General features: G+C 39.4%; 1 protein-coding gene across 2 annotated transcripts in view; it reads right to left on the reverse strand.

Moving 5' to 3' along the window:
• Nucleotides 1-27,929, reverse strand: part of GPC6 (glypican 6) — a 1,113,398-nt gene that overhangs the window by 812,401 nt on the left and 273,068 nt on the right. For both annotated transcript variants that reach the window (XM_060636854.3, XM_060636855.3), the window contains exon 2: nucleotides 13,567-13,725. In XM_060636854.3, the coding sequence (XP_060492837.1) occupies nucleotides 13,567-13,725 (159 nt within the window). The remainder of the gene's footprint in view (nucleotides 1-13,566; nucleotides 13,726-27,929) is intronic.

Below are 27,929 nucleotides of genomic sequence, written 5' to 3' on the forward strand. Positions count from 1 at the left end.
AATTTAGAAATTCCAAAAACAAATTTGATTTTGAAACTGGGACCAGACGTTATCATGAGAAAATTTCAGCAAGATGACTAACTTCTTAAGTGGAGGAATGGGTACATGGCAAGTCTTCATGAGAGGTATCAAATTAACATTCATTTGCATAGTCAGATGAACCAGCTAACAATTGGTGTGATTATAAAAATAACACACATTCACTGTAGTGAGGAACATGACAAGTAGAATAATATAAGAAAAGTCTATGCCTAAACACACTATTCCTCACAAATCGCCATGGAAATAACATTTAGCAGCCTTCTAGGCTGCTACCATACGTGAACCACACTCAGTCATAAGATGCCTGGAAGTTTACTATTTAAAAATAGTATTATCCAGACACACACACTAAAGGAAGTGAGGAATCAATTGAATGCATTTTGTTCTCTCATCCACAAGCCCGTTGTCAGTCATCAATTAAACAGAACCAATCCCACAGAGTAATCTTGGTTGTTTTCAACAGGGATTTTAACTTTTGCCTATATAACTTCAAAATCAACAGTCAATTCAATTATTCAAATGAAAATACATAAGACCACCCATCGATTTTCAGAGAATAGACTAGTTTTCCACTTTGTTAACATACTCAAGGACCTCAATGTTGGTTCTACTCCTCTTTTATCCAGACACTCTTTGTTTCACAAAAGGAACTCTTCCCACATCCCTCTTGATTTCCCACCTCCATGCCTCTCAGCCACATTTCCATATCCTTCTGGATTAATGTCCAAATCTTTCCCAGCTTTGAAGACAGTTCCCATTCTGTATTTTCACAAAGTCATTTATGGTCCTCTCATCATGAAATAATTTCATTCCCTTCTAATATCTTATCTGTATTTTCGCTCATGGCACAGTTATTTATGCTCCTGTCTAAGTGACTTGGTAGGACTGTCAGCTCCTTAGGGACAAGAACACAAGCACAATGATGAGGATGAAAAGTAAGAGGGAGGCATCACACACTCACTCGTCAGTACTCACTTTTTGCCGGACACCTGTTGGGTTCCTGATGCACATTTTCAAAACTACAATTATTACACTCATTCTGAAAAGAGAAAACATGAAAGCCAAAGAGTTCAAGAAGCCTCCTGGGTCACTTTATCAATAAACTGAAAATCCCATATTTGAAAACTAATCTGCTGACTCCAAGACCTGAGATGTTTACCTGGCTACTTTTTGTTTGTTTGTTTTAATGTTTATTTTTGACAGAGAGAGAGAGAGACAGAGACAGTGACAGAGAACAAGCTGGGCAGGGCAGAGAGAGAGGGAGACATACAATCTGAAGCAGGCTCCAGGCTCTGAGCTGTCAGCACAGAGCTCGATGCGGGGCTCGAACTCACAAACTGCGAGATCATGACCCGAGCTGAAGGCGAAGCCTAGCTGACTGAGCCACCCAGGCACCCCTGTTTGTTTGTTTTTAATAGAACATGGCATAACATCATGAACAAAGTAGACTTTTCCCCAACTATGGGGAATGAATGAGCAAATAAAGAAAATGTACAGACTGCAATAGACACCTAGAATCTACACAGGAAAAAAAAGAGAAAGAGAAAGAGAAAGAGAGAGAGAGAGAGAGAGAGAGAGAGATTTCTTCTGATTTAGAAGCAGCCAAGAGAATGATCATCTCGAACATCAACGAAAAAGAAGTGACTATACTTTTTGGGAACGCATTTAGCAATTTAAAGATATACAATGCTAATGTTAATTAAAACTGGCTCCCCAGCTTCTCCAATTGCAGAATCCAATCCAGAGTTTTATGCACTAGAGACCAGCTAAAACTTGAAAATGTCAGCAGGCTGTGTCTGACCGCTAGTCTGCTGTTTGTAGGGGGACTTGGAATGCTCTAGGCCTGACAATAGTCTTAGAAGCCACTTTCCTTCCTAAAATATTTCGGGCACTATGGGGAGAGAGAGAGGGCAAGTCTGGTTCACCTGATGATACCTGGGCCATGTCGGTAAAACTGTGAACCAGGGGTCAAGAAGGGCATTAAAAGTGTTCATATCATTTTTCCTTAAATCTCTATTTTCCATAAACCTCTTCACGGGAGGATTCATTTTAAGTACTTCCTTGACCTATTCTTTAATATAAATCATGATTTATTGGATCATATAAATCTTTAGCACTATGTTGTCATAATTTGAACATAATCCGCATAATTCTATGTGCACTCTAAATCAAGACCATCGACTCGATTACAGTAAAAGTGGTCAAAAGTGGTATTGAGAAAATAGTATAAAGTGTGAGGAGAATACCAACAACGGAAAACAGAAAAATCTTCTCCCCCTTGCAGGGATTGAGTTCTACTTTTCATTTCATATTTATAAACAATTTTACACAGAAACTAAAAGTTCATATTGATTTATTTTTCAGAAGTTATTTGTATAAAGTTTCGTGAGAAACCATACAGTGGTTATTATTACATTTTTACCTCAGTGTCATGAGGGTTTTTTTCCCCTCTAGTTGGCATAAATTTAAAGAAACTTTCAATCCTTTAAAGTTAAGCTATTCAAGGTTTCTACAAAAAGCATATGTTAATTATGATCAGAAAATGCTCTTCAGAAAAAGTTACTTGGCTTCAAAAATATCATCCGAGCAATAAATAAATAAATAAATAAATAAACAAACAAACAAACAAACAATAACAAAAGACACGAAGAAATCAAAATGCATTTTCTACAGTGTGAAAAATAAGTATCTGTTAGAGCCTATGAACTAGAAAATAACAGATAAAAAGAATATTTTGTAGTTCACAAATATGTTAAAAGTTCAAACAAAGTATAATTTTGATCTGCAAAAGAGCAAATGAGCTCTGGATCGAGTATAACTCGTTGTCAAAATCAGAGGGAAAAAAGAGTCTTGCTTAATGTATAAAACACACTGTGTGATGAACAGTAGGTACTTAAATCCCACCTAACACAGTAGGGACCTTTTACTGGCAGACCTAAACTGACCCCGATATTTATTTTCTCAATGTTTATTTATTTATTATTTTGAGGGGGTGGGGTGGGCAGACAGCGACAGAAAGAGAGAAAGAGAGAGAGAGAGAAAGAGAGAGAGAGAGAGAGAGAGAGAGAGAGAGAGAGAGAATCCCAAGCAGGCTCTATGCTGTCAGCACAGAGTCCAATGTGGGGTTTGATCTCACAAACTGAGATCACAACCTGAGCGGAAATCAAGAGTAGGATACGTAATGGACTAAGCCACCCAGGTGCCCTGACCCCAATGTTTAATAGGATAGAGCAAAGATTGAAAAACCTCTGTCATTTCTCTGTGCCTTACTCTATGTCCTGGCAATTGACCTCTCAATTCAATTAAACCAGGATATTTAGACTAATATGGGGTGCTTAAGGTAAATAATTCTGAGTCCCATGCGTACCAAAGAATCCAAATTTCCAGTATGCGAGCCCAGCAACCTATACATTAACTGGTCCTCCAGATGACTCGTGTGCATCTTAACCTCTCCATAGTCATGCACACACACACACGCGCGCGCGTGTGTGTGTGTGTGTGACAGAGAAGTATACACTCGTCCTGCTTTTTGAGGTAAGGGCTTTTACTTGCACCCTGAGATAAAGACCATCATAGTTCTGGGAATCTAAATTAGTTCCATTAGGTCCACTGGAATAAATGCTATTGAAATCAAATATGACTCCCAGGTTTATGGACCCTGAGAGTTAACAGATAACTAGAAATCAAAGCTTGTCATTTTCTTCTGTGATATTTATTACTGAAACCTAAGTAATTCATGTGACCAGTTCGTGCCCTTGGGTCTGTGCAGGCCAGTGCCATAGCCAGACAAAACCACAGCATTATTAAATATGCTCTGTAGTAAGTCAAGCATAGGAAGGTAAAATAGAAATAGGAGACCTGATGCTTATACTTAGAGAGTTTAGACTTCCACAGGGAATAGGCAATTGATCTCACTTTTTAAAAGAACAGGAAACAAGTGAAAATGAGCAGGTGTCCATAACATCAGCACTGAGAAGGAGACAGAAGGGCTGAGGGAACCCAAGCCTGTAAAGACCACAGCGTTATTCTTCCTAAATGGAGAAAATATGCAAAGAAATGTTCAAAAACAAAATATGTGGGAACTACAATTTCCTCAAACATGGAAAGGCCTTGGAGGCCCAATTCCCTGATACCTGACTTCAAAGTTTGCTTTTCATTTTCAAGTTATTTGGATTCAATTAAACCATGAAGTAAGGTGGCAACAGCATGAAGATCATGTGCTTCTATATACAGTCATCCTCAAAATAATATTTGTCCATTTAATGAATATTACAAACCTTTTGAAAGAATAATAAGTGGAAAATTCTGAAGCCGTGTTGAGTGATTTCCAAAAATTTCTCAGGGTGCTGTGAACCATTCAGGCTTAGCTGGTTCCTGACTCTACCTCCTCCATATTTGGTTTAATATTCTCTTCCTACCTAATGGAATACTTGGAACCCTATGGAATTAATTGCTTAGGCAAGCTGTCTTTTCCTTTTAATTTGCTAGAATGCCAAGTTCACGTAGGTGTCATTCAACTAAAAATTACTGGGTAACTACTGAGCAACACTGAAATGTTATTTATAATGCACTTATAATATACATCTTACATTTTCTTCTGAATCTTGCCAAATTTTGTATATGAACAGTCTGCTTGCCATGGTGTCCATATATCTTCTTTTTTTTTAATTTTTTTTTTACATTTATTTATTTTTGAGAGGCAGAGAGAGACAGCGCGAGCAGGGGAGGGGCAGAGAGAAAGGGAGACACAGAATCAGAAGCAGGCTGCAGGCTCCAAGCTCTCAGCATAGAGCCTGACGCAGGGCTCAAACCCATGAACAGTGAGATCACGATCTGAGCCAAAGTTGGACGCTCAACCAACTGAGCCACCCAGGCGCCCCCCACATATCTTCTAAACTAGAGTTCAACATTTTGAATCATATTTAATAGAGGGTTTTTTTTTTAACATGCCTATTCATGGGGATAAACTGGAGAGGCCATTTCTAGAAAAACAATGATAAAATGCTGGATGGAAGCAGAAACTAAGTAGCCTCAATCTGAGTTAAAGTCTGTGTAAATTCTGTTCATCTTTGCAAATTTGAAAATGGCACTCTCTGTTTAATTTACTGTTGTTAAATAAACAAGACATGAGGGTGACAATTATCTGCTGACATTGTTAGGTATCTACAATGAATTCACGGTCTGAAAATCTCCCATGCTGTATATGCTGAAGTCCGTTGTCTCTTGTTTTGTTATTTTTTTATGTTTATTTTTGAGAGAAAGAGAGAGAGCACACATGCACAGGAGCATGAGAGGGGGAGGAGCTGGGGGAGGGGGGGGGCGGCGGAACAGAGGATCCAAAGCGGGCTCTGCACTGACAGCAGAGAGCCAGATGCAGGGCTCAAATTCAGGAACCGTGAATCATGACCTGACCTAAAGTCGGACACTTAACCCACTGTGCCATCCAGGTGCCCCAAGTCAGTTATTTCTTGTTAAAAAACTTTTTTATTATTATAGATATTTAGAAACCATACAAAAATGAGAATATTAAAAAACAAACAAACAAACAAACAAACAAACATGGACTCATCAACTCATTCAATCATTATCACTTTCCTGTCCATCTCATTCCTTCAATGTGCCCACCTCAGGGACTCCTGTCAGGACAAGGTTTGTCATTTCAGATTCTCACCTGAATCTTTCCTTCTAAATCTTAGAACCCTCAAAGCATATAAATGCTTCTTATGCCTTTACCATGTTATTCATTTGAAAAGGGAAACCATGTTGTCTCAGCGGAGGAGGAAAACATAGTTTCATTCCGATTCCCTATCATGAGGGAAGGTCAAGAATCTTGGTGCAAAATCCCACTTAGAGGCGGTGACTTACACTGTTTCCCAGTGCTCATCACGCCTAACCAGAGATCATGAATTTTCCATCATCATTACATACACTATGCAGTCAAACTAGTCTACGTTGAGCTGAGTATTCTCAGGTTTAAAGACAAAAATGTTTCCACTGAGCTCTAATTTACACCACCGTTAAATATTTTTCTTGATTTTCATTAAAATAAGAAAATCAGTTTTCTCTATTCAGTGGCAGATCAATTTAACTGAAATAAAATTTCTCCTGTAATTTACCCATACTTACTCAAAGGATTAGTGAGTCCCTGTCAGAGAGCAGATACTTGTCTGCTCATTAACATTCACGACCAAGAACCCTTCTGGTAGGGCTGGTTTCAGCATCTGATAGAGCAATACTTAAAAGAAATTGGCTTGTCTGTGAAACAGCTGCTCAGCAAAGCCACCATGCAAGGGAACTGGTGATAATAAGATGATAATATTACAACTACACTGGGAGTATAATGTGTTTTACTTTGAGGTGCGTGGTAGGGGTCTAAGAATTAGAAGAAGACTGGTAGTCCATCACAGAGGACATGACGCTGTAAATCAGCAGTGGGCTTCCTTAGTTTGGAATGATCTGTCCAAAGAGCAGAATAAAAAAAAAAAAAAAAGGAAGGGGAAGGGGAAGGCAAAGGGAAAGGCAAAGGGAAAGGCAAAGGCAAAGGCAAAGAGAAAGGGAAAGGGAGGAAGGAAAGACAAATTTCACTTGTACAAAGATCTGGGTTCTTCACACATTTGCATTTAAAAGACCCCTACCATGGACCATCTATTCCAACATTGTGCAAATACAAGGCATTTGTGATTTGTAAATCTGCACTAGTTCTGCCAAAGTTGAAATCCCCTGTTAGCTGATTCTTATTTTTGGAAAGTCTGACCTTTTGTAAAACTAGCAGATCACTGATCACTCTCCAGTGATAGTATGACTGTTTCTAATTTCTAAAACCCAATCCAGGACAATGTGATTTCCAAAGATGTGTCCTTCAGATGAAATACATGTCATTGAGGTGGTGGCCTAGCAAAATTAAAGGTGTTCAGCTAATTATTTTGTAAGATAATTAGTACGATAACCCTCATGAATTACAGCTAGCTTCTATTCTGTATTACGAACAAGAGTACTAGTAGCATAAGAAACAGGAATATCACATCTATCTATTCTTGAATCACATTGGGGAAGTGGTGCATGTGTGCCTGTGTGGTTATGCTAGCATTTGTTCCTGTGCTAGGAGACTGAAGGCAGTGGTAAAACAGGTATGTCCCTGTGCTTCATGTAGAAAATACTTATCCCTCTTGCATTCCTAGAGAATCCACCAAAACAACAACAAACAAACCACCCTGTGCAGAACATAAAATGTTGTTTCGAGAATAACAAGAGGAGTCAGTTGAGGACTATGGTAGTGAGGATATAGAAATATTCACTCCTCCCCAACCTTCACTTTTAAGTCATACAATCCCTTCTCCACTGATGTTAGGAATGACTGGGAGATTTGATTTGGCCAACAGAACCTGGGAAGAGAGTGTGCCAATCCTAGTTTGGGCATTAAGGGGCACCATGCCTCCACTTATGAATCTTAGTGTCTAAACTTCATGATGAGAAGAAAATGATCAAGATAGACTCCTGCCTCCAAAAGAACAGTAATATCTAGAACAGACCAGACCAAACAGTAGTTTAGAGCCAAAGTGAGCAGGGCATAGACCAGAATAGCCAAACTCTAGACAATCCAAAGATGCATTCAGGAAAAAATAAATACTTCTTGTTTATGCCCTGAAATTTTGTAGTTGTTTGTTATGAAACAATAGAAGACATAAACGACTGACACGATTCTACGGAATATCTACATGATAGATGCAAGCTAAATGTCAACAGATAAACAATGTTGCAAAACATCAATAGTAAATATGTTTACAACACGTCCCAAGGATCTTGTAGACATGCATACAAAATTTCTGGTGCCTTTGTCTCTTCCTGCCCCTTCTTTATCACACTCTTAAGTTATTCCTTAAGAGTCCTGTCTGTCCCTTCTTCCAAAAGTCTTCTCTGATGCCTCTAAGTAGAACACTTTGTTCCCTCCGTTCTGCCTCCAATGGACTCCCACCATATGATACAGCCAATCCTGCCTTCTTTACTATTGGTTTGATACTTGTGTCTCCCCAACAAGGTAAGATAAACTTCATGACAGATTGTGACCGTATTTTTGTCATTATTAGTCAACTTTTTTTATCTACTACCCACTTGGTTAAGTGTCTTCTACATATAAGGTTCTGAATAAATGTTTCCAAACTGAAATCACACACACACACACACACACACACACACACACACACACACACCACTCATATGACAGGAAATATAGACGATTCTACCACATATGGAAAACTACTTAGCGGTTTTTCCTATTCAAGTAAGTGTTTTCCCTGGGAAAATTCAACCATATTTTATAGATATCATTGCATTATTGTCATCTCTACAGTATATAGATGAGAAATGATATTTTAAAAGAAAACACAAGCAGATTTGCAGTATAAAAATATTATGTCGCTGTGTATAAATTATTTCCACATTCAGTAAAATCAGAGCTGACTGTGTTAGTATAGAATAAGTTCTTCAGAAAGATGGAAATTACTGCTCAACTTTTTTTATTTTTATTTTTATTTTTTGCTCTTAAAAATTTACTTGCTGCAAAAATCTCTGGACAAATGTGTGTCATTAAAATGCATAAATAAAAACCAGGAAGGAAAGTAAAATAATTAAGACCAAGAAGGACAAACTGAACAACAACAACAACAACAAAAACTCTCATATTGAGTTTCAAATGTGAATAAAATTCGGCACAAATAAATCTGAAGAAAAAATAAGCAAAATAAAATATCCCTTCAACGAAATTTTCCTGTCTCTCAAGAATCCATATTCCATGCACGTTCCTGGAGAATAGGGTGCTGGTGCTCACATTAAGACAGAAGCTACCAGGGCTTTGTGAGATAAGGAGAATAAATAATACAGCTTAGCTGATTCAATAACATTTTTGCACAAAACACCCATTCCCCTTTAATTGACAGACAACTTCTAATTGAATACTATTCCTGCCTTTTCCAAAAATGTGGCTAGATTCTTTACCCACCAATATCACCGTTGCCTTGTTAAAGGAGTATCAATGATTTTTAGCCAGTGTCCACTCGAAACAAATAAAAGCTTAGTTATAATTTCAAGCAAATGTCAAGTTCCTATTCCATTGCTATTTATAAGTCTGATGTAAGTCAAGAGCATTAGGCTACAGACTTGGTTTCATTCTTCTCGGTGGAAACTTGGCAAGTGACTTACCCTCTCTAGGCCCCAGGTTCCTTGGGGGCAAGACTATATTTAGGTGGGTAATTTTCTTTTTTAAGGATTAAAAAAAATTCATTCCACTTCCCTCTCAAGACATCATCACCTCTTCCCCACAATAACTGGGACAGGACAGACACGAGAGACAGAGGAGAGGATACTGCTGTTCATGAAATCTTAGCATATTTGGAGACTGGAAAGCACTAGAGGGTCTAAGGGTACCAGTGATGATAAGCAGGGCTTCAGGAATGCTCAGTCTGGGGCTCAATGCTGAGTCCCCCACTGAAGAGCTCCGAGGAACCTGGGGTCTAGAGAGGGTAAGTCACTTGCCAAGTTTCCACCGAGGAGAATGAAACCAAGTCTGTAGCCTAATACTCTTGACTTACATCAGAGCTCTGCACTGTGGTTCACTTCGGTCGATAGGTTAGCATCTATACAGAGTGAGGAATGGGGCCAGGAGTTGTCTCTTATTACTATACTATACCAACATGAGCATGTGGTTGGTGTCTATTTTCCTAGAATCCTAAAAGTTAGCCACTTAGAAGCATGACAATCACTGCGATTTAGACACAAATGCCAATTTGACAGGTGAAATGGTCACTAAACACAAAAATCCTGGGAAAATGAGCAGGTGCACAAGGATGTCCCTCCCTTTTTTGAATGTTTTTATATGATTTGTTTACTTGTTTTGCAAACTTCTGGCTGTCGGGTGTTTGGCAGAGGTGAGACAGGTAGGAAGCAAGGGAGTCATGCTGTGATCACTCTGCCAGGTATACCTGATGGTCTTCGTAATTGTAACCCCTGGGGTGTGACAGAAAGGTCTGGTCTTGGCTACAGAGCAAATTGAGTGCAACACTGAATCGTTCTGAGGAAATCTTTGCAGGCTAAGCCCCAGTCCGCAGGGTGATGGGCTTCTAGGGGTACATGATGTGAGCCAGAGGTGGAGATTTGGCCAGAGAAAGAAGGAAAAAAAAAAAAAAAAACAACAACAACAACCAACTAACCCAAACCTTGTGAACCACTTGCAAAAGTACCAGTGCCAAGAATATAAACTTTTATTTTATATACCTTCATAACATTTCAATTCTATGTTTAAAAAGAAAAAGAGAGCGTCTCAGTTATAAGAAAGTCCTCTGCCAAAGAAGGAAAATGTATGCAATTGATATTATGTACTCTTTCAATTTATTGCCTCTCAGCTACAAAGTTTTGGACTAATGGGAGTATGAAGCAAAGCTTGATCATTTAGGAAAGCTGGGGAAGAATTCATATTAATTCAGGGTTAGTTTCTGACCACTCAATGAATAGTTATAATTCTATACCGTGTTTCTTTTAAATATTACCAAAGACATTAATAAAAAGTAGGAAGGAACATGGCAAGAAACAGAATGTTACGTTACATTAAATGTTTGGGAATTTCAAATTTGAGGAGTCACCTCTGCCACAAAAAATGAAAAGTGAAATAGAATCAAAACATTTCTAAGAAAGTACAATAAGGAAAACAACAACTATAGATTGATGGTTAATAGTGGCTAAATTTATCCTCTCTGAATATGGTTTGGACTGAATCACATGTATCAGGTAACTTAAATTGCCGCTCTACCTAAATGAAAATAAGAATGGTAGGAAAGGGAGTGCTCACCTTCTCATGGAATAGTCATTCATCCGAAGGAGAACAGGTAGCCAACAAAAACATGCAAAATCCTGATGACAAATCAAGATCTCTGAGAACGTGGGACCACAGCAGAAACGCAAAACGGATGCTTTGGATCAAGAGACCCCAGTGAGTATGCAAACTGACTCACAGAATAATAGCAAAGCACTAAAAATAAACTCCAAGTCTTTCACGGCACCATGGATTTTATCTGGGAAAATAAGGCTCACAGGGTACCATTCCACAACTGATCCTAGATACTTCTGTGCTCACACTCACTGATACTCATCAGTGAGGAAGTGTTCCTTTTTAAAAAAGCTAAGGGAGAAAACGGAAAGCTGGCTGTGTGAATGTACCCCTTTCCCCAACAGGTGACTTCGCAGGATCACCTTCACGGGATGAGAAGATAAGTCCTACAACTGTGTGGCTGACCTTCATGTAACTGCCTAAAGAAGTAGCCGAAGTTAGAATGGTGACTTCCAAATTTACATAGTTTCATAATTTTTTTTTAAGACAGGCTCTTCAAAAGCTGAGTTCATCAGGGCCACGTTTTGATTTTTAAAAATAAGTCTGGCCGATAGCTTCCTTGAAAAAAATCTCAACTTCTCTCCCATCCCAACCTGAGATGCACTGTTAAAAAAGAATTCGTCAACCCCCATGTCAGATCTAATCTTAGCAAAAATCAAGATCCTGTCAAACCGACTGACATAGTGCCCCCAAGTACATAAAACAATTTAAAACACATCTGGAGAGACAGAGAGAGAGAGAGGGATGGAGGCTTCTTTAGTAAAACAAAAGTAAAATTCATTAGTATGGGGGGAAAAAAGTCATTGTTAAAAGTCATTGCTATGAGAATACAAGTATCAGGCTCATTCCTTTTGAATAGCATTTAAAAAAACAAATCAGGGGCCCCTGGGTGGCTCAGTCAGTTGAGCGTCTGACTCTTGATTTCAGCTCAGGTCACGATCTAGGGGTTCGTGGGTTCCAGCCCCGTGTCGGGTTCTGCTTGGGATTCTCTCTCTCCCTCTCTCTGACCCCCACCCCACTCAGGCTCTCTCTCTCAAAATAAATAAACATTCAAAAAATATTTAAAAAAATGAATCAGCTCCCCATAAAACTATCAGACACAAAGTATTTTCATTAAAAGGAATATACGCTGTGTATCACGAAGGCTGTCCCAGAATTCCTTTTCCGGAATTTTGGAGTCCAGCTTTGAAAAGGCACTAGAATTGTTTTCCAAAGACAGGTAAAAGTCAACAACACCAGATCACTCTCCGTGCTTTCTGTAACAAACGATATGGCGTCTCAATTTGCCTCAATGTGAAGTGATACATTACAGTTCCTCCAGCACAGAGCCCCTTCAGGGGCTCCTGAATGTCACCGAATTTGTAATCTGTCAATCAAGGGCAACAACTAAGTACTCCCTCGCCTCATTCAAGGGAATAACACGCACAGCGTCACTTCTAAATAAGGAATTGTTTTCATATACCTCCACATATAAAGCTGAACACAGAGGGAGGGGCAGAGAAGACCACGCAAATGTTCAAACACTTGGCAGATAAGAGGAAGTCCCATTGACTTACATGGAAAATGTCACATCAGCTTAAGTACTGAAACCACCACCAGGTTGGACCTGCCTTTTAGGACGAGGAGGGCTGATTTGAAAGGAATTGGTGTTGCTGTAATAGGTTAAAGCCGCAATGAAGCAGAACATTTTACCTACTACAGAGAAAAGAGAAAGGAAAATCAAAACTTCGGCGAGCCTTTTCTAAACTAGCTCTGCAGTGCATGGACTGGAGAGGATAAGGGAAATGATGGCAGTCCCACTGCCCAAGGACAACTTAATAAGACCCAAAGGTACCAGGAAGGGTTGCCACAATTTGCGAGTCTGGTTTACAATGAGCCACGGCACGTGCATTCATTTCTTAGAGCGTTAAATATCATGCAACCACCTAAGAATTTTAACTTTCTCATGATCATTATTAATTCAGTTTATGAAAATCAGATTGATCTTGAATATTTTTCTCAAGTGCTGATGAGAACATTCAATGTCGCCATGCTCGTAATAATCACTTTCACTCTCTGTGCTTTCTCATACCAACTGTTTATTTAACAAATAGAATATAGAAATGAAGTGGATTGCTTATAATCAGGAAATCAATACAGGATTTAAACGTTGGGCAGAATGCACTGTCACTGCAGGGCAAAATGTGGCTGCATTATTGGAGGGCCAAACTCCAAAATAAAGGAGTCTGTGTCATTAGCACTTAAAACAAGCCTGTCTTCTCGAAAGTGTTGCTATATTTCAAATAATTTTAAATGACACTTAATTACTTTAAAGAAAATCCCCAGATGAAAAATTAAGACAAGCTATGATGTGACAAAACCTGAATTAGAATCACTCTAATCATGAAAAATTAAGCTCAATCTTTCAGAATAAATCTCACAGGCAAAACCACAAACTCAAAACAGCTCTTCATTAACGCAGGCTTTGTAACATATTACTCTAAGAATTGTCAAGAAAGCTCATGCTTTTTCTAAAAATAGACAAAGTTATAAATGTTTAAGAGGGAGAGGAAAGCACCAGCTTTCAAAAAAAAATGTTTTTCACATAAAACCAAGATCCTCAGGAAAGCACACCTCGAACAAAGTGAATCAGAAGCTGGTCCACCTACCGTCAAATTTCTTGTGCCTGGACACGAAAGTGGTGCGCACAAAATGGCTCGTCTCTTCCACGAGGTTCTCGAACTCGAGTTTGCTCTGCTGGCTTAACTTGTCTTCCATTTCCGTGGTGCAGCATGTATATTCTTGAGGGCAGATTCTTAAGTGTTCCCCTGCCATGAGAGGGCAAATGTCAGTATGGAATGATAAGGACTTTGCGGACATTGCTTCTCTGACCTTTCCCTTCCACCCTGGGATGCTGTTCCACCCCTGTCCGGCCTTCCCCGTGAACTTATCTGGGCCTCGGTAGACTTAACATCCCAAACATTCAGGACTTCAGCTGAACCTGATGTTGGGGTCTGAATGTTTGTGTGCCCCCAAACTCCTATGTCAAAATGCTAATGCCGAGGTGACGGTACTAGGAGCTGGGGCCTTTGGGGGGTGATTATGGCGTGAATGGGATTAGTGATCTTATAAAAGAGACCCCAGAGAGCTAGGGGTCCCCTGTGCCACAGAAGGATGCAGCGAAGGATGGTGTCTGTGAACTAGGTGGCAGACACTCGCCTCGTGGCTACCAGGGCTAGGATCATGGATTTCCCAGCCCCCGGAAGTGTGAGAAGTCAATGTCTTCTGTTTGTAAACCACCCAGCTTATGATATTTGTGACAGAAGCCCAAACAGACTAAGACATGTGATATTTAGTTCCTGGCCATGCCACGTAAATGAGAGTATATTAAAGACCTCAGAAGACCATGACGACGTCTCTGCTTTAATTTGAAACACGCCAAGTAACACCAGATGACAAGAGACATCATACGGTTGGAAGCGTGTCCTTGGAAACCTTAAGCCACGCAAAAGACACTCAGCCTCATTAGCAGTCTGTGTGGCAGCAAAGGCAAGAAAAGACGGGTATCATTCCTGGTGTTCTGGCTCTGCCTGTCCGTCTATCAGAACGCATCACCTTTTCTCTCGGTGAAAGCGAGTATGTTTTTCATGGCATGTCTCATGTGCCACACATTCCCCACGTTGACATGTCTTGTCAGAGAGAAAACGTGCTCCTGGAAGGAGGAAGGTGCTGATGGGCTTAACTAATGCTTGTGCTCAACGGATATATAAAGTAAGAGGTAATGAAAGTCAGGTATTTAATTCAACATATTTATCTCTGGATATACTAGGCCACTGCTTTTGGTGATACCGCTTTCTTCAGGACTATTTGCAAGGAGGAGCCGAAGCTTTGCTTCATGAAATGAAAACGGTCTGTTAATGCAGAAAATGTGCATTTCCAATTGATGTAGCTCTGTTAGTGTCAAAATGTTTAGCAGAGCCTGTGCAGGGAAGAAGGAAAAACCACCCAACATCTTCGTAAACCAAACCAACCAATTGCCCCTGTGATTGAAGTCACTGTAGGGCACTGAAAACCAAGTGTACAAAGTACTTGATGGGGTGATTAAAATCCATTTATAATGTTTCACGGTACTTCTACAAAATTACGTCCTGTGACCCTGTGTGAAGTGTAGGGTGTTTCCTGTTTATGTTGTTTGATGCTTTAGCTCCTACTTAAAACAATGCCTGAATAAAAATGCCAACATACGTGTACAAAAGTCAGATCTTATATAACTCCTGGGAGGAAGGGAGACCATAAAATAGCATATGTATGTATTTTTTAAAATTTTTTTAATGTTTATTTATTTTTGAGAAAGAGACAGAGCGTGAGCAGGGGAGGGGCAGAGAGAGAGGAAGACACAGAATCCGAAGCAGCTCCAGGCTCCGAGCTGGCAGCACAGAGCCCGATGCGGGGCTCGAACTCACAAACCGTGAGATCATGACCTGAGCCGAAGTCGGGCGTTCAACCAACTGAGCCACCCAGGCCCCCAGCATATGTATATTTTTAAATAAGGAAATGAAAATGCATTGTACTTGAGAATGATAAATATCAAATTCGAGGTAACAGTTCACTTCCAGGAAAAATTAGGATTTGAGACAGGAGCTTAAATACTTTATAATTGTTTACTTCTGAAGTTGTTTGATGGACGTCAGATGTGTATCATACTAGTATCTTTGCTTATTTCTGTACATTTAAAGTATTTTGAAATAAAAACTTGGAAATGTGTCACTAAAAAGTAGCAGTCACTACAACTGTGCTAGAGAGGAGAGCGGGGGATAGATAGATATTCAGAAAGAAAAACAGGCTGCCCTTGACATTCAGAAGCCGGCATGGCAACTCACAGCTAGGTCATGATAGTCTATTACACTTAAACAATCTCACAGAATACCAACCCCAGACAAAATTACTCCGAGACCACGATAAATGAGATAAACCAAAGTCATTTCAAAATTTTGGTTAAGCACAGACAAAAACAAGGCCTTATGCCATCCAAAAAGTACTGAACACTTCCTCTCTGAGGCAAAACGAGTGTACTTCTTTACCGTTTACAGACTGAACCTCACACTACTCTCCTTCCTTATTGATGAGATTTATTGAGTTACCTTTTTGTAGATTTACCTCTGCTTTCTGACAGCATCTGACCAATCTAGGGGGAAGCCCTGCTTTTCTGAACCAACCCCCCAAACCAGCCCACCAAAATCCCAGTCCTAGAATAGATTCTTTCCAAGTCCCTGTCACTGAGAAAGCCCATGGTTCTCCACCGTGTATTTATTCCCGCTTGTTGCAGTCGCTGACCCTTATTCAACCACAGGTATGTTCCTAACAGGTACTCATTGGAAGGTACTGACAATACCAAACTGGGTAAGGATGGAACAATATGAATTTTGCGACTTTTCTCCAAGTCATTCTGATACTCACATCCCAGGAAGAAGCAGAGTTCCAGAGGTTAAGGCACTGATAAGGATGAAAAATAGCTTTATCAAAAGCAAATGGCCTGTATTTCTAATTTACTTTTAACAAAATATGAAAACTAACTTATAAGGATAAAACTCTATATCCAGATTGAATGGGCTTTTAGCATTAACAATTCTGCATAACGCTCCTTTCTCTGACCTGCTATAAACCATTTTCAAAAATCTACGTAGTCTGTCCCCCACCCCTTCCTATCGTGAGTAAATGGAATGTCCATTTCTCAAGATTTAGTACATCAGGGCTACATTCTACTTCTGAATCATTACAAATGAGTTTTCAGCAAAATGCATTGGGCTTTTGGTGACAGGCGGACCAAAAGAGAATAAACATTGTATGACCTGAGGTAAATAGTTATACTTGGGATATTGGTGGAAGAAACTCCATGGTTTCATGAAATTAAATTGGATTGATAACACGGTAATTTCTAATCACGTCAAGAAAATCAGTATTTTGTATGTCAAGTGTTAAATAAAAACAGGAAGAAAACTTACTTCTTCATAGGATGACTTTAAACCAAGCTTAGCATGTGTGTGTGTGTGTGTGTGTGTGTGTGTGTGTGTGTGTGCGCCCGCGCGCGAGCACAGGTCATGGAGGCATGTATAACTGGCTGCCATTCTAATTCAGTGCAGTATTAGATATTTTATAGAACTGGAAGTGTCCCCAAGAAGTCAACGCCTTTACGCAGGCCCTGGCAGACATGAAGAGACAGACAGACAAACATGTAGACAGTGAAGAGATGGACAGACTACCAGAGTGTTGAAGAATCCTACTGGAGGAAGAGTAAATCTTTTATGCAAAGTGCTTGCTAGAGTGTCTAGGTAGAGACCATGATGATGCTCCCAAGCATACAAGATCAGGGACGTAAAACATGTGGTCAAATCTAGGGTGAGCCTTGTTTTCTCTCTAACATATACGAGATAAGAAGGTTTCGTGGAAGAACTGACCTATTGAAGTACCGTTTTCTCCCCCAATCTGAAGTCACTGATATTTGACAAAGTAACCTCATAATTTCAAATGGCCACAAAGACTTAGGACAATTGCATAATTTGTTCTTAGTAGGTTTACTCATTTATTTTGTTTTTGACCCTAGAACAGGGGTGTCTAAAACATGGCCCCTGGGCCAAATCTGGCCCACCATCTGCATTTATAGGCCCGAGAACAATAATGGTGGGAGAGAAAAATCTAAAGAATGATATTTTGCACAATATGAAAATTTTACAAAATTCAAATTCAATTGTCCACAAATAAAGTTTTATCAGAAAACAGCCCCACCTCCCCATTTATGTACTATCTATGGATGCTTTAGTATTCAAAGAGCAGAGCGCTCATGACAGAGACCACTGTTGCAGGGACCTGCAACGTGAACTACTGACATTTCTGAAATCCTACATGGCATACTCTGCTACACAAAGAATTACCTCTAGCCCGTCCTGTTCCAATTTCTCCAAAAGCAAGAATTTGATACTTTACTCGGCTTACATACTTTCTAACACTTATGAGTATTTGATATAATAATGAGCCTTTTCCAAAGCCGTAACTCATGAAGCAGAAGAAAGCGTTATCCTTTAAAAGCTTCCCACGCACTCTCTCAAATTCCCTTAGGTTCTCTACGTTATTTATTACATAATTAGATACAACATTTAGCTCAATTGGAGTGCCACTACATACCTCCAAGATCTAAACAGTAATCGCTAGATACCTTCAAGATCACTAATATACAACATTTAGCTCAACTGGGGTGCCAATAGGTACCTCCAAGATCATTAATATTATCACTAATAGTAAATAGTTCATTCCAGGAGATCAGAATAAGAGACCATAAATCCAAGAAATGTGGGATTGAAACAATGTTGATGGCATCTTCACTCAGCAAACATTTATTGAAACCTATGTGCAACTCAGGACGATAGGTGCCTATCCATCAAGATCAGGTGCAGAGTTAGACAATCAGCCTACACAGGTGCATGCTTTCTTAGGGCACCTGAAGTTCATGCCAGTAAATTCCCAGGTTCCTGAATTTTTATCAAACTCATCACTAGCTCTAAACTAAATAAGGGAAATTATAGATGTGGAAGAAGGGAGTTCCAACAGGAAGTTAGAGATTGAGCAAAGGCTGAAGGACATACAATCAGGCCATAAATTGTCATGTTTTCTAAGAAAGAAGAGACGGGCTCTTCCTCCCTTTACATGCCTCCCTTAACTGTGTGTCACTCTTTACAACATCTTTCCCCAAATGCCTGCCCAGATGTTTGTTTTCACTCCAAGACACAGAGGTGACAGCAGAAATGTGATTCTGCCAGATCGTGCTCTCTCTAGGGATGGCCCTGGGTCTGAACACCGCCAGGAACAGACTTGGTGAGTGGCATGGTGGGAAAGAGCAGGAGACAGGAGGACCTCGTTAACCACAGAAGTCAGCCTCTGTGGGTCTGTGGGGCAGACTCTCTGCCCTCAGAGGTGACACACGGGGACCTCAAAATGCACACTCCAAACAAACAAACAACCAAGATGAAGTGCCCCGAATGCATCACATTTTATAGCCAAACTCTTGGCTTTTATAGAGATTTGGAGTATGGAGGGAGATTACTAACCTCACCTTTCCTGAAAGGTAGGTAGAAAATCAAATCTAAAACTCTAAAGAAGATGGTAACATTTCCCAAAACAGAACACTTTAATTTCTGAACATCCAGATTCCATCTGATTACACTGCAGTATTTGTTTCAGACTTGGCCCTCTTCAGAGTGCATGGTCTATGCCAAACTTCTCTCATCCTTGAACTATTAAAATGCCCACAGTCAATTAGCCGTGCCTGATACCGAGCTACATTCTCCTCATCTTTGGGTAGGTTGCCTCAAATAACCATTCAGTTTGTTCATCTGGTGCCTCGGAAGTTGACTGGAGAAAATCATCAACGGAGTTAGGGTGGTAAAATACTCTAGAATAAGTGAACTTTTGCCCAGAGTGTATGATAGCTAAAGGAATTTAAATTGGAGCTAATAGTCCTGGGCTGTTCTCAGTCTCGTGGAGCTCCTGTACCAGCTCATTGGGAGCGGCAGAGTATAAGATCGCAGTAGTCTTTAAATGTATGTTCTAGTTCATTTCTCTAAGTTCACATTCCCAAAACCTCCAAATAAGCACTTGTGCAACATTTATCAGTGGGAAGCGTTATTGTAAATGATCCTTTCATATTTTTAAGGGCTGCTCTTCTTTAGCGAAGTTGTTCAGGACCGTAATCAGAATGCTTAAACTTTCCCAGAAGTTTTAAAATTCAATGAATGTTCTACTTCAGTGGATCTTATCACTCAAATAACCTATATTAGTGTCATCCTTTGATGTTGTCAATTTCCCAATAAAGACTTTAAATACGAATTATTTTAGTTATAAAATTTTTACTCCGTATTTTGCAAAAGTAATTCCTCTGAAGGAAACCAGTAAGTTCACTGTGTAGATCTGTTCTGACAATTGCACAGCGATGATTTCAAACATGCCATCCTAGATGGTGCAGACCCCAGCTCCAAACTGCCAATGTTTTTGGTCTTTACCATCACCTTATTTTTTTCTTTCAGAGAAACTGATGGTTAGGGATCTGGAAGGGCACAGAAGGTATGGTCAGAATCAACAAGGGATGAGATATGGGGGATGAGGCATGGGCAGAGCTTGAAGGCAGGATAGTCCAAGAGAGCAGGAGGCAGCTGCAGAGAGAAATGTGATTCTTTCCATTCCTCACATCTTACCTTGGTTCTAATATATTACGGAAGTATTAAACTTGTAAATACTCTCATCATTTTTAAATACAGGTAGTTTCTCCTTGTCTTCAAATGAATACATCTAATTTATTATTTACTTCATACGTGTAAAACTTTGAGACATTTGGGGCACCTGCGTGACTCAGTCGGTTAAGTGTCCAACTTCAGGTCATGATCTCACAGTTCATGAGTTCAAGCCCCGCACCGGAATCACTGCTATCGGCATACAGCCTGCTTCGGATCCTCTTTCCTCTTCTCTCTCTGCCCCTCTGCCTCTTGACCACCACCCCCTCAAAAATAAAGAAACACTAAAAAAATGATTATTAGTAACTTATATGGGTAGGTACACACACACACACACACACACACACACACACACACAGAAACACAATTACATAGCATATTGCTTCTCAGTATTTAAAAAACAAAATAGGGCGCCTGGGTGGTTCAGTCGGTTGAGTGTCTGATTTTGGCTCAGGTCATAATCTCGCAGCTTGTGAGTTTGAGCCCTGAGTCGGGCACTGTGCCGACAGCTCAGAGCCTGGAGCCTGCTTCGGATTCTGTGTCTCCCTCTCTCTCTGCCCCTCCCCCACTGACTCTCTCTCTCTCTCTCTCTCTCTCTCTCTCCTTCAAAAATAAACATTAAAAAAAATTTTGTAAACAAAATAAAAAACAAAATAAAGACTAGAAAGATCTCAGAAGAAAATTTGAATTGCTACAACCTTTCTTCTATATAGCAAACAGCCCAGCAAAACTGTGATTAAACACCAGTAGGTCAACAGCAAACGATAACAATGTGATTCCATGATCCAACATATGCCACACACCAGGGACTCAACTTATTTAAACATTTTTGTAAAAAATGAATGTGAGCCCAGAGTAGAATATAATCTCAAAGGCAACTGAAGAATCGTAGTAATGCAACTGATTAATCTGTACCCATAAGAGGAAGAGCGCTTAATGGTACTAAAAGATTTTTCCCTAGATCATGGGGAAAGAAAGAGAAGTAGTTACTTTACTGTTCTTTGGAGCTTTCAAGCCTCTTCTCATCATATCTCTGTGTTTTGCTCATTAAAGTATTTACAGAGTCCAAAAACATTAGAAACAGAGGTGATCCCAAGGCCACACGAATCCCAGCCCAGACGCGTATTGAAATTGGACTGGGGAAGATGCATGGTGGGGCATTACTGGACATTCTTTTCCAAAAGATCGACCTACAGCTATTCTGATAAACTCAGCAACTGCCCATGCAGACCTTCCCTTCTTCACTTCTTTCAGAATAAGACTCACCAAGTTTGTATTTCAGCATAAAATGTTTATATAGGAAGTACTCAAATGATAATCAAATCTCTTCAACACGCAAAATGTTAATTTGTTGGCCTCAAGACAGTTCTTCGAGACCTAAGACAGTAAAGAAATCTTGCTCTCATTACTTCTGTATTTCAGAATCAAAATGAAAGCTATACAAGCACAGACAACTTCAGTTATCATCTCTAGGAGTCTGAGAATAGGATAAGCAAAATGCTATGGCAGGGATAAGAAGCCCTACCTCCCCGTCGCCACTCCCACTGCAAGGTACACCTTCTGTCCGCCCAACATTTTCTGAGCGCCTCCTTTATGTCAGGCACTGTGAAGGATCTTTCTTGTCTTTATTTTACAAAGTAGGAAACTGAATCATACAAAGATTAAGTAGCTTCATCTTTAAGCTAGGAAAGATCTGTCTCCAAAGCTCATCCTTGTTACCATTCTCACCTGTGACAAGATCCATGCGACCACAGCAGCGAAATAGAGACATCATGGAATATTTCACATTTTCAAAGAAACTCAACATTTGTAAGAAACTATACAAAATAACTGTTGGAAGGAGTTCAAGTTTCAGCATCAGATTTTACTACTTTCTTTCAATGACATCATACCTTTGTGAAGCTTGGTTTTTCACTAATTTTCCTTAACTTCCTTAATTTTCACATGGATAGCACGTGAAAAATCAGTGTGAAACAGGAAATGATGGTGGCTATGCCCGATTTGGTTCTAGGCTTTGAGAAGCTGTGCACTGCCCATTAGTAAATAGTTGTAACTGTTTAAGAATTAATTTTTTAAAAAATTTTTAATGTTTGTTTATTTTTGAGAGAGAGAGAGAGAGAGCAAACAGCCAAAGAGCAGAGAGAGAGACACACACAGAATTTGAAACAGGCTCCAGGCTCTGAGCTGTCAGCACAGAGCCTGACATGGGGCTTGAACCCATAAACCGTAAGATCATGACCTGAGCCAAAGTCGGAGACTCAACCAACTGAGCCACCCAGGCGCCCAAGAATTAGATTTTTAAAATGTTCCTACAATGTGTATGTAATGTTTACAAATGGCTACTAAGCTTTTTATGATGTAAATTCCCAATCGTTCAGATTTAATAAGAAACAGCTAGTATTTCTTCTTCTGGCCTAGGGGTATTGAGGACTAATTACAGAGGCACTGTGACAATTTTGTGTCCCAGTGTTTAGTACTAGCAATTTAGTGAAATACTAATCACCATGTTGCTATAAGGGAGTATTATACACAAGGTTAAGATGTATGACTTGAAGTAAAAGATAATACTCTCAATAATATGGGTGGGCCTCATCCAATCTGTTGAAAGCCCTTATGAGCAAAAACTGAGGTTTCTTTGAGAAGGAGAAATTCTGCCTTAAGACAGCAGCCTCAGCTTTGGAGTTTTCAGCCTGTCAGCCCCACCATTGCATGAGTCAAATCCTTTAAACAGATACCCTTGTGTGTCTATATGTGTATGTCATCAGTTCTGCTCCTCTGAAGAGCCCTGACACCAAGGCCTCCATGAACAGAGAACATTTGGGAGCCTCTGCACTAGCTCCTAGGGCATCTGCAACTGTGCGTATTACAATTGCCATGATTATCTGTTTTGCCCAAAATTTAGCACCATTGCTTATTCTTTTTCTTTTCCCCCTTTCAGTGCCCATCAATCTCAGTATCTAAGTTATTGTAAATGGAGTTAGCATTCTGTTGTTAAATGTTTAACAACTAGCGTTCCAGTTTTGAGGAGAAGCCCTGATTTATGTTGCTTGCCAATTCCCATGGTATAAATACTCCCACCATGGCTGGTTTCTACCTACCAAAATGATGTTCCTGAATGTTAAGCTGTGAAAGCTATGCAGCATGATAAAAACAAAGAAGGTCTAGAGGTAACACACCTCAACATAATAAAGGCCTTATATGAAAAACCCACAGCTGACATCCTGCTAAAAATGGTGACAAACTGAGAGGTTTTCTCCTAAGGTCAGGAACAAGACAAGGATGTCCACTCTCACCACTTTTATTCCACAAAGTATTGGAAGTCCAAGCCACAGCAATTAGACAACAAAAAGAAGAGTCATCCAAACTGGCAAGAAAGAGGTAAAACTTTCATCATTTGCACATGACGTGATATGCTACATGGAAAATCTTAAAGACTTCACCAAAAAAATTCTAGAACTGGTCAATGAATTTAGTAAAGTCACAAGACACAAAATCAATATACAGAAATCTGTTGCATTCCTATACACTAATGAAGCAGCAGAAAGTGAAATTAAGAAAACAATCTCATTTACAATTGCATCAAAAACAACAAACCATCTAGGAATAAACTTAACCAAAAAGGTAAAAGACCTGTACTCTGAAAATAAAATATTGATGAAAGAAAATCAAGACAATGCAAATAAACAGAAAGACATTCCATGCTTACAGTTGGAAGAATATTGTTAAAACGTGTATACTACCCAAAGCAATCTACACTTTTAATGCAATCCCTATCAAAATAACAACAGCATTTCTCAAAGAAGTAGACAAACAAACAAACAAAAAATGTGGAGAACCACTACAGACCCTGAACAGCCAAAGCAATCTTGAAAAACAAAAACAAAGCTGGAGATAAAACAATTCCAGACTTCAAGTTATATTACAAAGCTATAATAATCAAAACAGTATGGTACTGGCATAAAAATAAACATGTACTTTGATGAAACAGAATAGAAAACCCAGAAATGAACCCACAATTATATGGTAAATTAATTTTCATCAAAGGAAGAAAGAATATATAATGAGAACAAGACATTTGTTCTTCAACAAATGGTGTTGGGAAAACTGGACAGCTACAGGTAATAAAAGAATAAAACTGGACCACTTTCTTACACCATACATAAAAATAAAGTCAAAATGGATTAAAGATCTAAATGTGAGACACGAAAGCATAAAAATCCTAGAATGTAGCATAGGCAGTAACTTCTGTGACATCGGCCATAGCAACTTGATTCTAGATAGGTCCCCTGAGGCAGGAAAAATAAAAAGCATAAATAAACTATTGGGACTACACTGAAATAAAAAAGCTTTTGCACAGCAAAGGAAACAATCTACAAAACTAAAAGGCAACCTACTGAATGGAAGAATATATTTGTAAATGACATATCCAAAAAAGGATTAGTATCCAAAATACATAAAGAGCTTATACAACTCAACACCCAAAAAACAAATAATCCCATTAAAAAATGGGCAGAAGACATGAACAGACATTTCTCCAACATATATAGATCGCCAACAGACACACGAAAAGATGCTCAACATAACTAGTCATCAGGGAAACACAAATCAAATCTACAAGATATTACCTCACATCTGTCAGAATGACTAAAATCAGTAACACAAGAAACAACAGGTATTGGCTAGAATGTGGAGAAAAAGGAACCCTCATACGCAGTTGGCAGGAATGCAAACTGGCACAACCACTCTGGACCAGAGTATGGAGGTTCCTCCAAAAGTTAAAAATAGAACTACCCTATAAGCCAGCAATCACACTACCGGGTATTTACTTGAAGAATACATAAACAATAATTCGAAGGGATCCATGTGCCACTATGTTTGTAGCAGCATTATTTACAACAGCCAAATTATGGAAGTAGCCCAAGTGTCCACCAATTGATAAATGGATAAAGAAGTGGCATATATATACAATGGAGTACTATTCAGCCATTAAAAGGAATGAAATCCTGTCATTTGCAATGACATGGATGGAGCTAGAAAGTATAGTGCTAAGCAAAATAAGTCAGTCACAGAAAGACAAATACCATATGACTTCACTCATATGTGGAATTTAAGAAACACAGCAAATGAAAAAAGGGAAAGGGGGAGAGAGAGAGAGACTAACCAAAACACAGACTTTTAACTGTATAGAACAGACTTATGGTTACCAGAGGGGGATGCCAGGGAGGGGAATGGATGAAAGAGGTATTGGGGATTAAAGAGTACATTTATCCTGATGAGCACTGAGTAATGTATAGAATTGTTGAATCACTATATTGTACACCTGAAACCAATATAACACTGTGTGTTAAATATACTGGAATTAAAATTAAAACTTAATTAAAAAAAAGAAAGAAGAGCTGTGGAGCAGCACACCATCATATAACATTTCCTCCATACAGCTACAAAAGCCCCCAAGAGCACAACTAATAATGAAATAATTAGAAGGTGATGAGTTTTGAGTATTTATTACCTTACTTTTCCAATATAATTTATTTAATTGTAAATTGTACAATTTAAATTTTAATCATGCCTGTGCTTAACAACAGGTTCACAAAAGTCTTGAAAACCGTAATAATCAGTTCTTGTAAGCTAGAACCTGTCATGGCTAGTGCATCACTACCTGAAGCTAAAGGTACTGGATGTTGTTAATTGGCTTCTTCTTTCAATTAGCTGGGTTCCCAAATTCAATTAAAAAGCCCCTAGCCCCCCAAGAATCTGCCATTTCCACAACCTACATTTAGGTCTAGGGGTCTATTTGCCTCAAAGGAAAATGTGCTCTTCACAGTCATTTCTGACTGCCACAAGTACAGTAAAGAATTGCCCTGAGAGAGATGAGGAGGCATGCGATAGAGTAGTTATTTTAAGAATGGCAGACAGTGTAGACCATTGCTAAACTGTGTGCTTACAGGAAAAGTCCCACTCGTCACAAGCAAAGTTATCACCCAGCATGATGACCCAAGGTGGTCGACCCTGTTTTGCCATTTTCAGTCACACACTGTTGCCACTACTCCAGGAATCAGGGAGAGATTTGAGAGGGAAGCTGTTACCCTATGCTACTGTTATGAAAGACCTAAGTTTCATTACATGTATCATCGCCACCTGCTCATACCCACTGTTATTACACCCATGACCAGTAATTACGAGCCCCGTCTTATTTACCTTTGAAGTGTTCATTGCCTTAGCATAGCTCTTTGCATATGGGAGGTTCTGTATAACACTGAATTGGATGCATCTGACTCTTTTGGCCCTCAATCATTCATTCATCCATTCCCTTCTTTAATCACCACTCAGCAGCACCCAAAGAGCAGGTTATGCTTGTTGCTACTGGACAAGAAACTCAGAATCCAGCATGGGAAGGTGCACCTATGTGCTAAGGTCCACCTTCCAGAAAAGCAGAGAATCCTCACCATCTACACACCTGCCAGACTCTGATGGCTTTTACAGGATCAGCAGTAATTACAGGAGCCCTCTGATTGTAGCTTACCTACTTGATTTCTAGGCAAGAGTAGTATTGCCCATGTAGCCAAGTTTCAATGACGAGCAGGGATAGCCAAGTAAAGGATTCACCTGCTTCTTTTTTGGCGCAAGTATCTTTCAAACTGGAGGACCTAAAATCATTTGGCAGGTGTTCACAAAGCATTCATGTTTCAGTTTTATAGAGTCTTTCCGAGCTCATCACATGAATTAATAAGCACAGCTGTTTCTTGTGAGAGTTTTGCCACCGTTGTGTATATTATGTAGGCATTATGTTGTGATGAACAACGGTATTTCTTACAGCCATTTGTGGGCAAACGTTTGGAAGTCAAAGTTTGATATTGTACCTAAGAGGTGACAGAAAGGACAAAGAGCCCACTTCCTAATGCATGCTTGTGAAACCCTAAATAACCAACACTCCTTCATATATGTTGGACTGACTTTATGCACGCTTTATTCTTCAATAATATTATGATGTCTTACCTGGAAGAATTCTTAGAGATGTCTAATCTTTACCATGCTTCCTAAAACTTTTTACACAGGCTTCTTTTCCACTTGTGTTTCATAAACATGCTGTCCTGGAACCCATAAGAGAGTCTAATTACTAACCTGGAACAGGGGGATTAAAGTAACATTCATAACTATGCAGCAACCTTCGTGACTGCTCACAATTCCTTTGCCATTTGTCTTAGAAATTTCTAAAAATTCATATTCAACTGCTCAAAGGTGTCTACAATTCTACAGCCTGAATGGCATCTTTATGGGCAGGCTTGGTCAGATCTAGAGTTAAGCTGCTTCAACACTGGTTGCCAAATCCAGGCAAACAGTAATTCACAGGGTCTCAGTGACCCTGTGCAAGTCAGCTGACCAGAGATGCTGACTTACATCTTTTCTTTCTTTGACTCGTATTGCATAAATCAAACCAACTGCCTCCCATAAGTTCAACCACAGATGATGATCAATTTCAAGTTTATTGCAGTTGTAATCCCACAACCCTCTTTGCTTAACTCAAACTTAGCCATTCTTACAATTGAATTCGGTGATCCTGCAGCAATACACAATAAACCAATTTACAAAGTACTGGTTTTTGACCCTGATAACAGCAGATCAGCATTCTTACTAAATTATATGACAGCTCACCTGCAAATTTAGAATTTACTGTTCAAAGTCCAGTGACTGTAAACTAGGGCAGAACAATTCAGTAAAGGGGCCGAGGCCAGGTGAGAGTGATTAAGAACCTA

This window comes from Panthera onca, chromosome A1, assembly GCF_046562875.1.
Source record: "Panthera onca isolate mPanOnc1 chromosome A1, mPanOnc1 haplotype 2, whole genome shotgun sequence".
Taxonomy (NCBI): Eukaryota; Metazoa; Chordata; class Mammalia; order Carnivora; family Felidae; genus Panthera; species Panthera onca.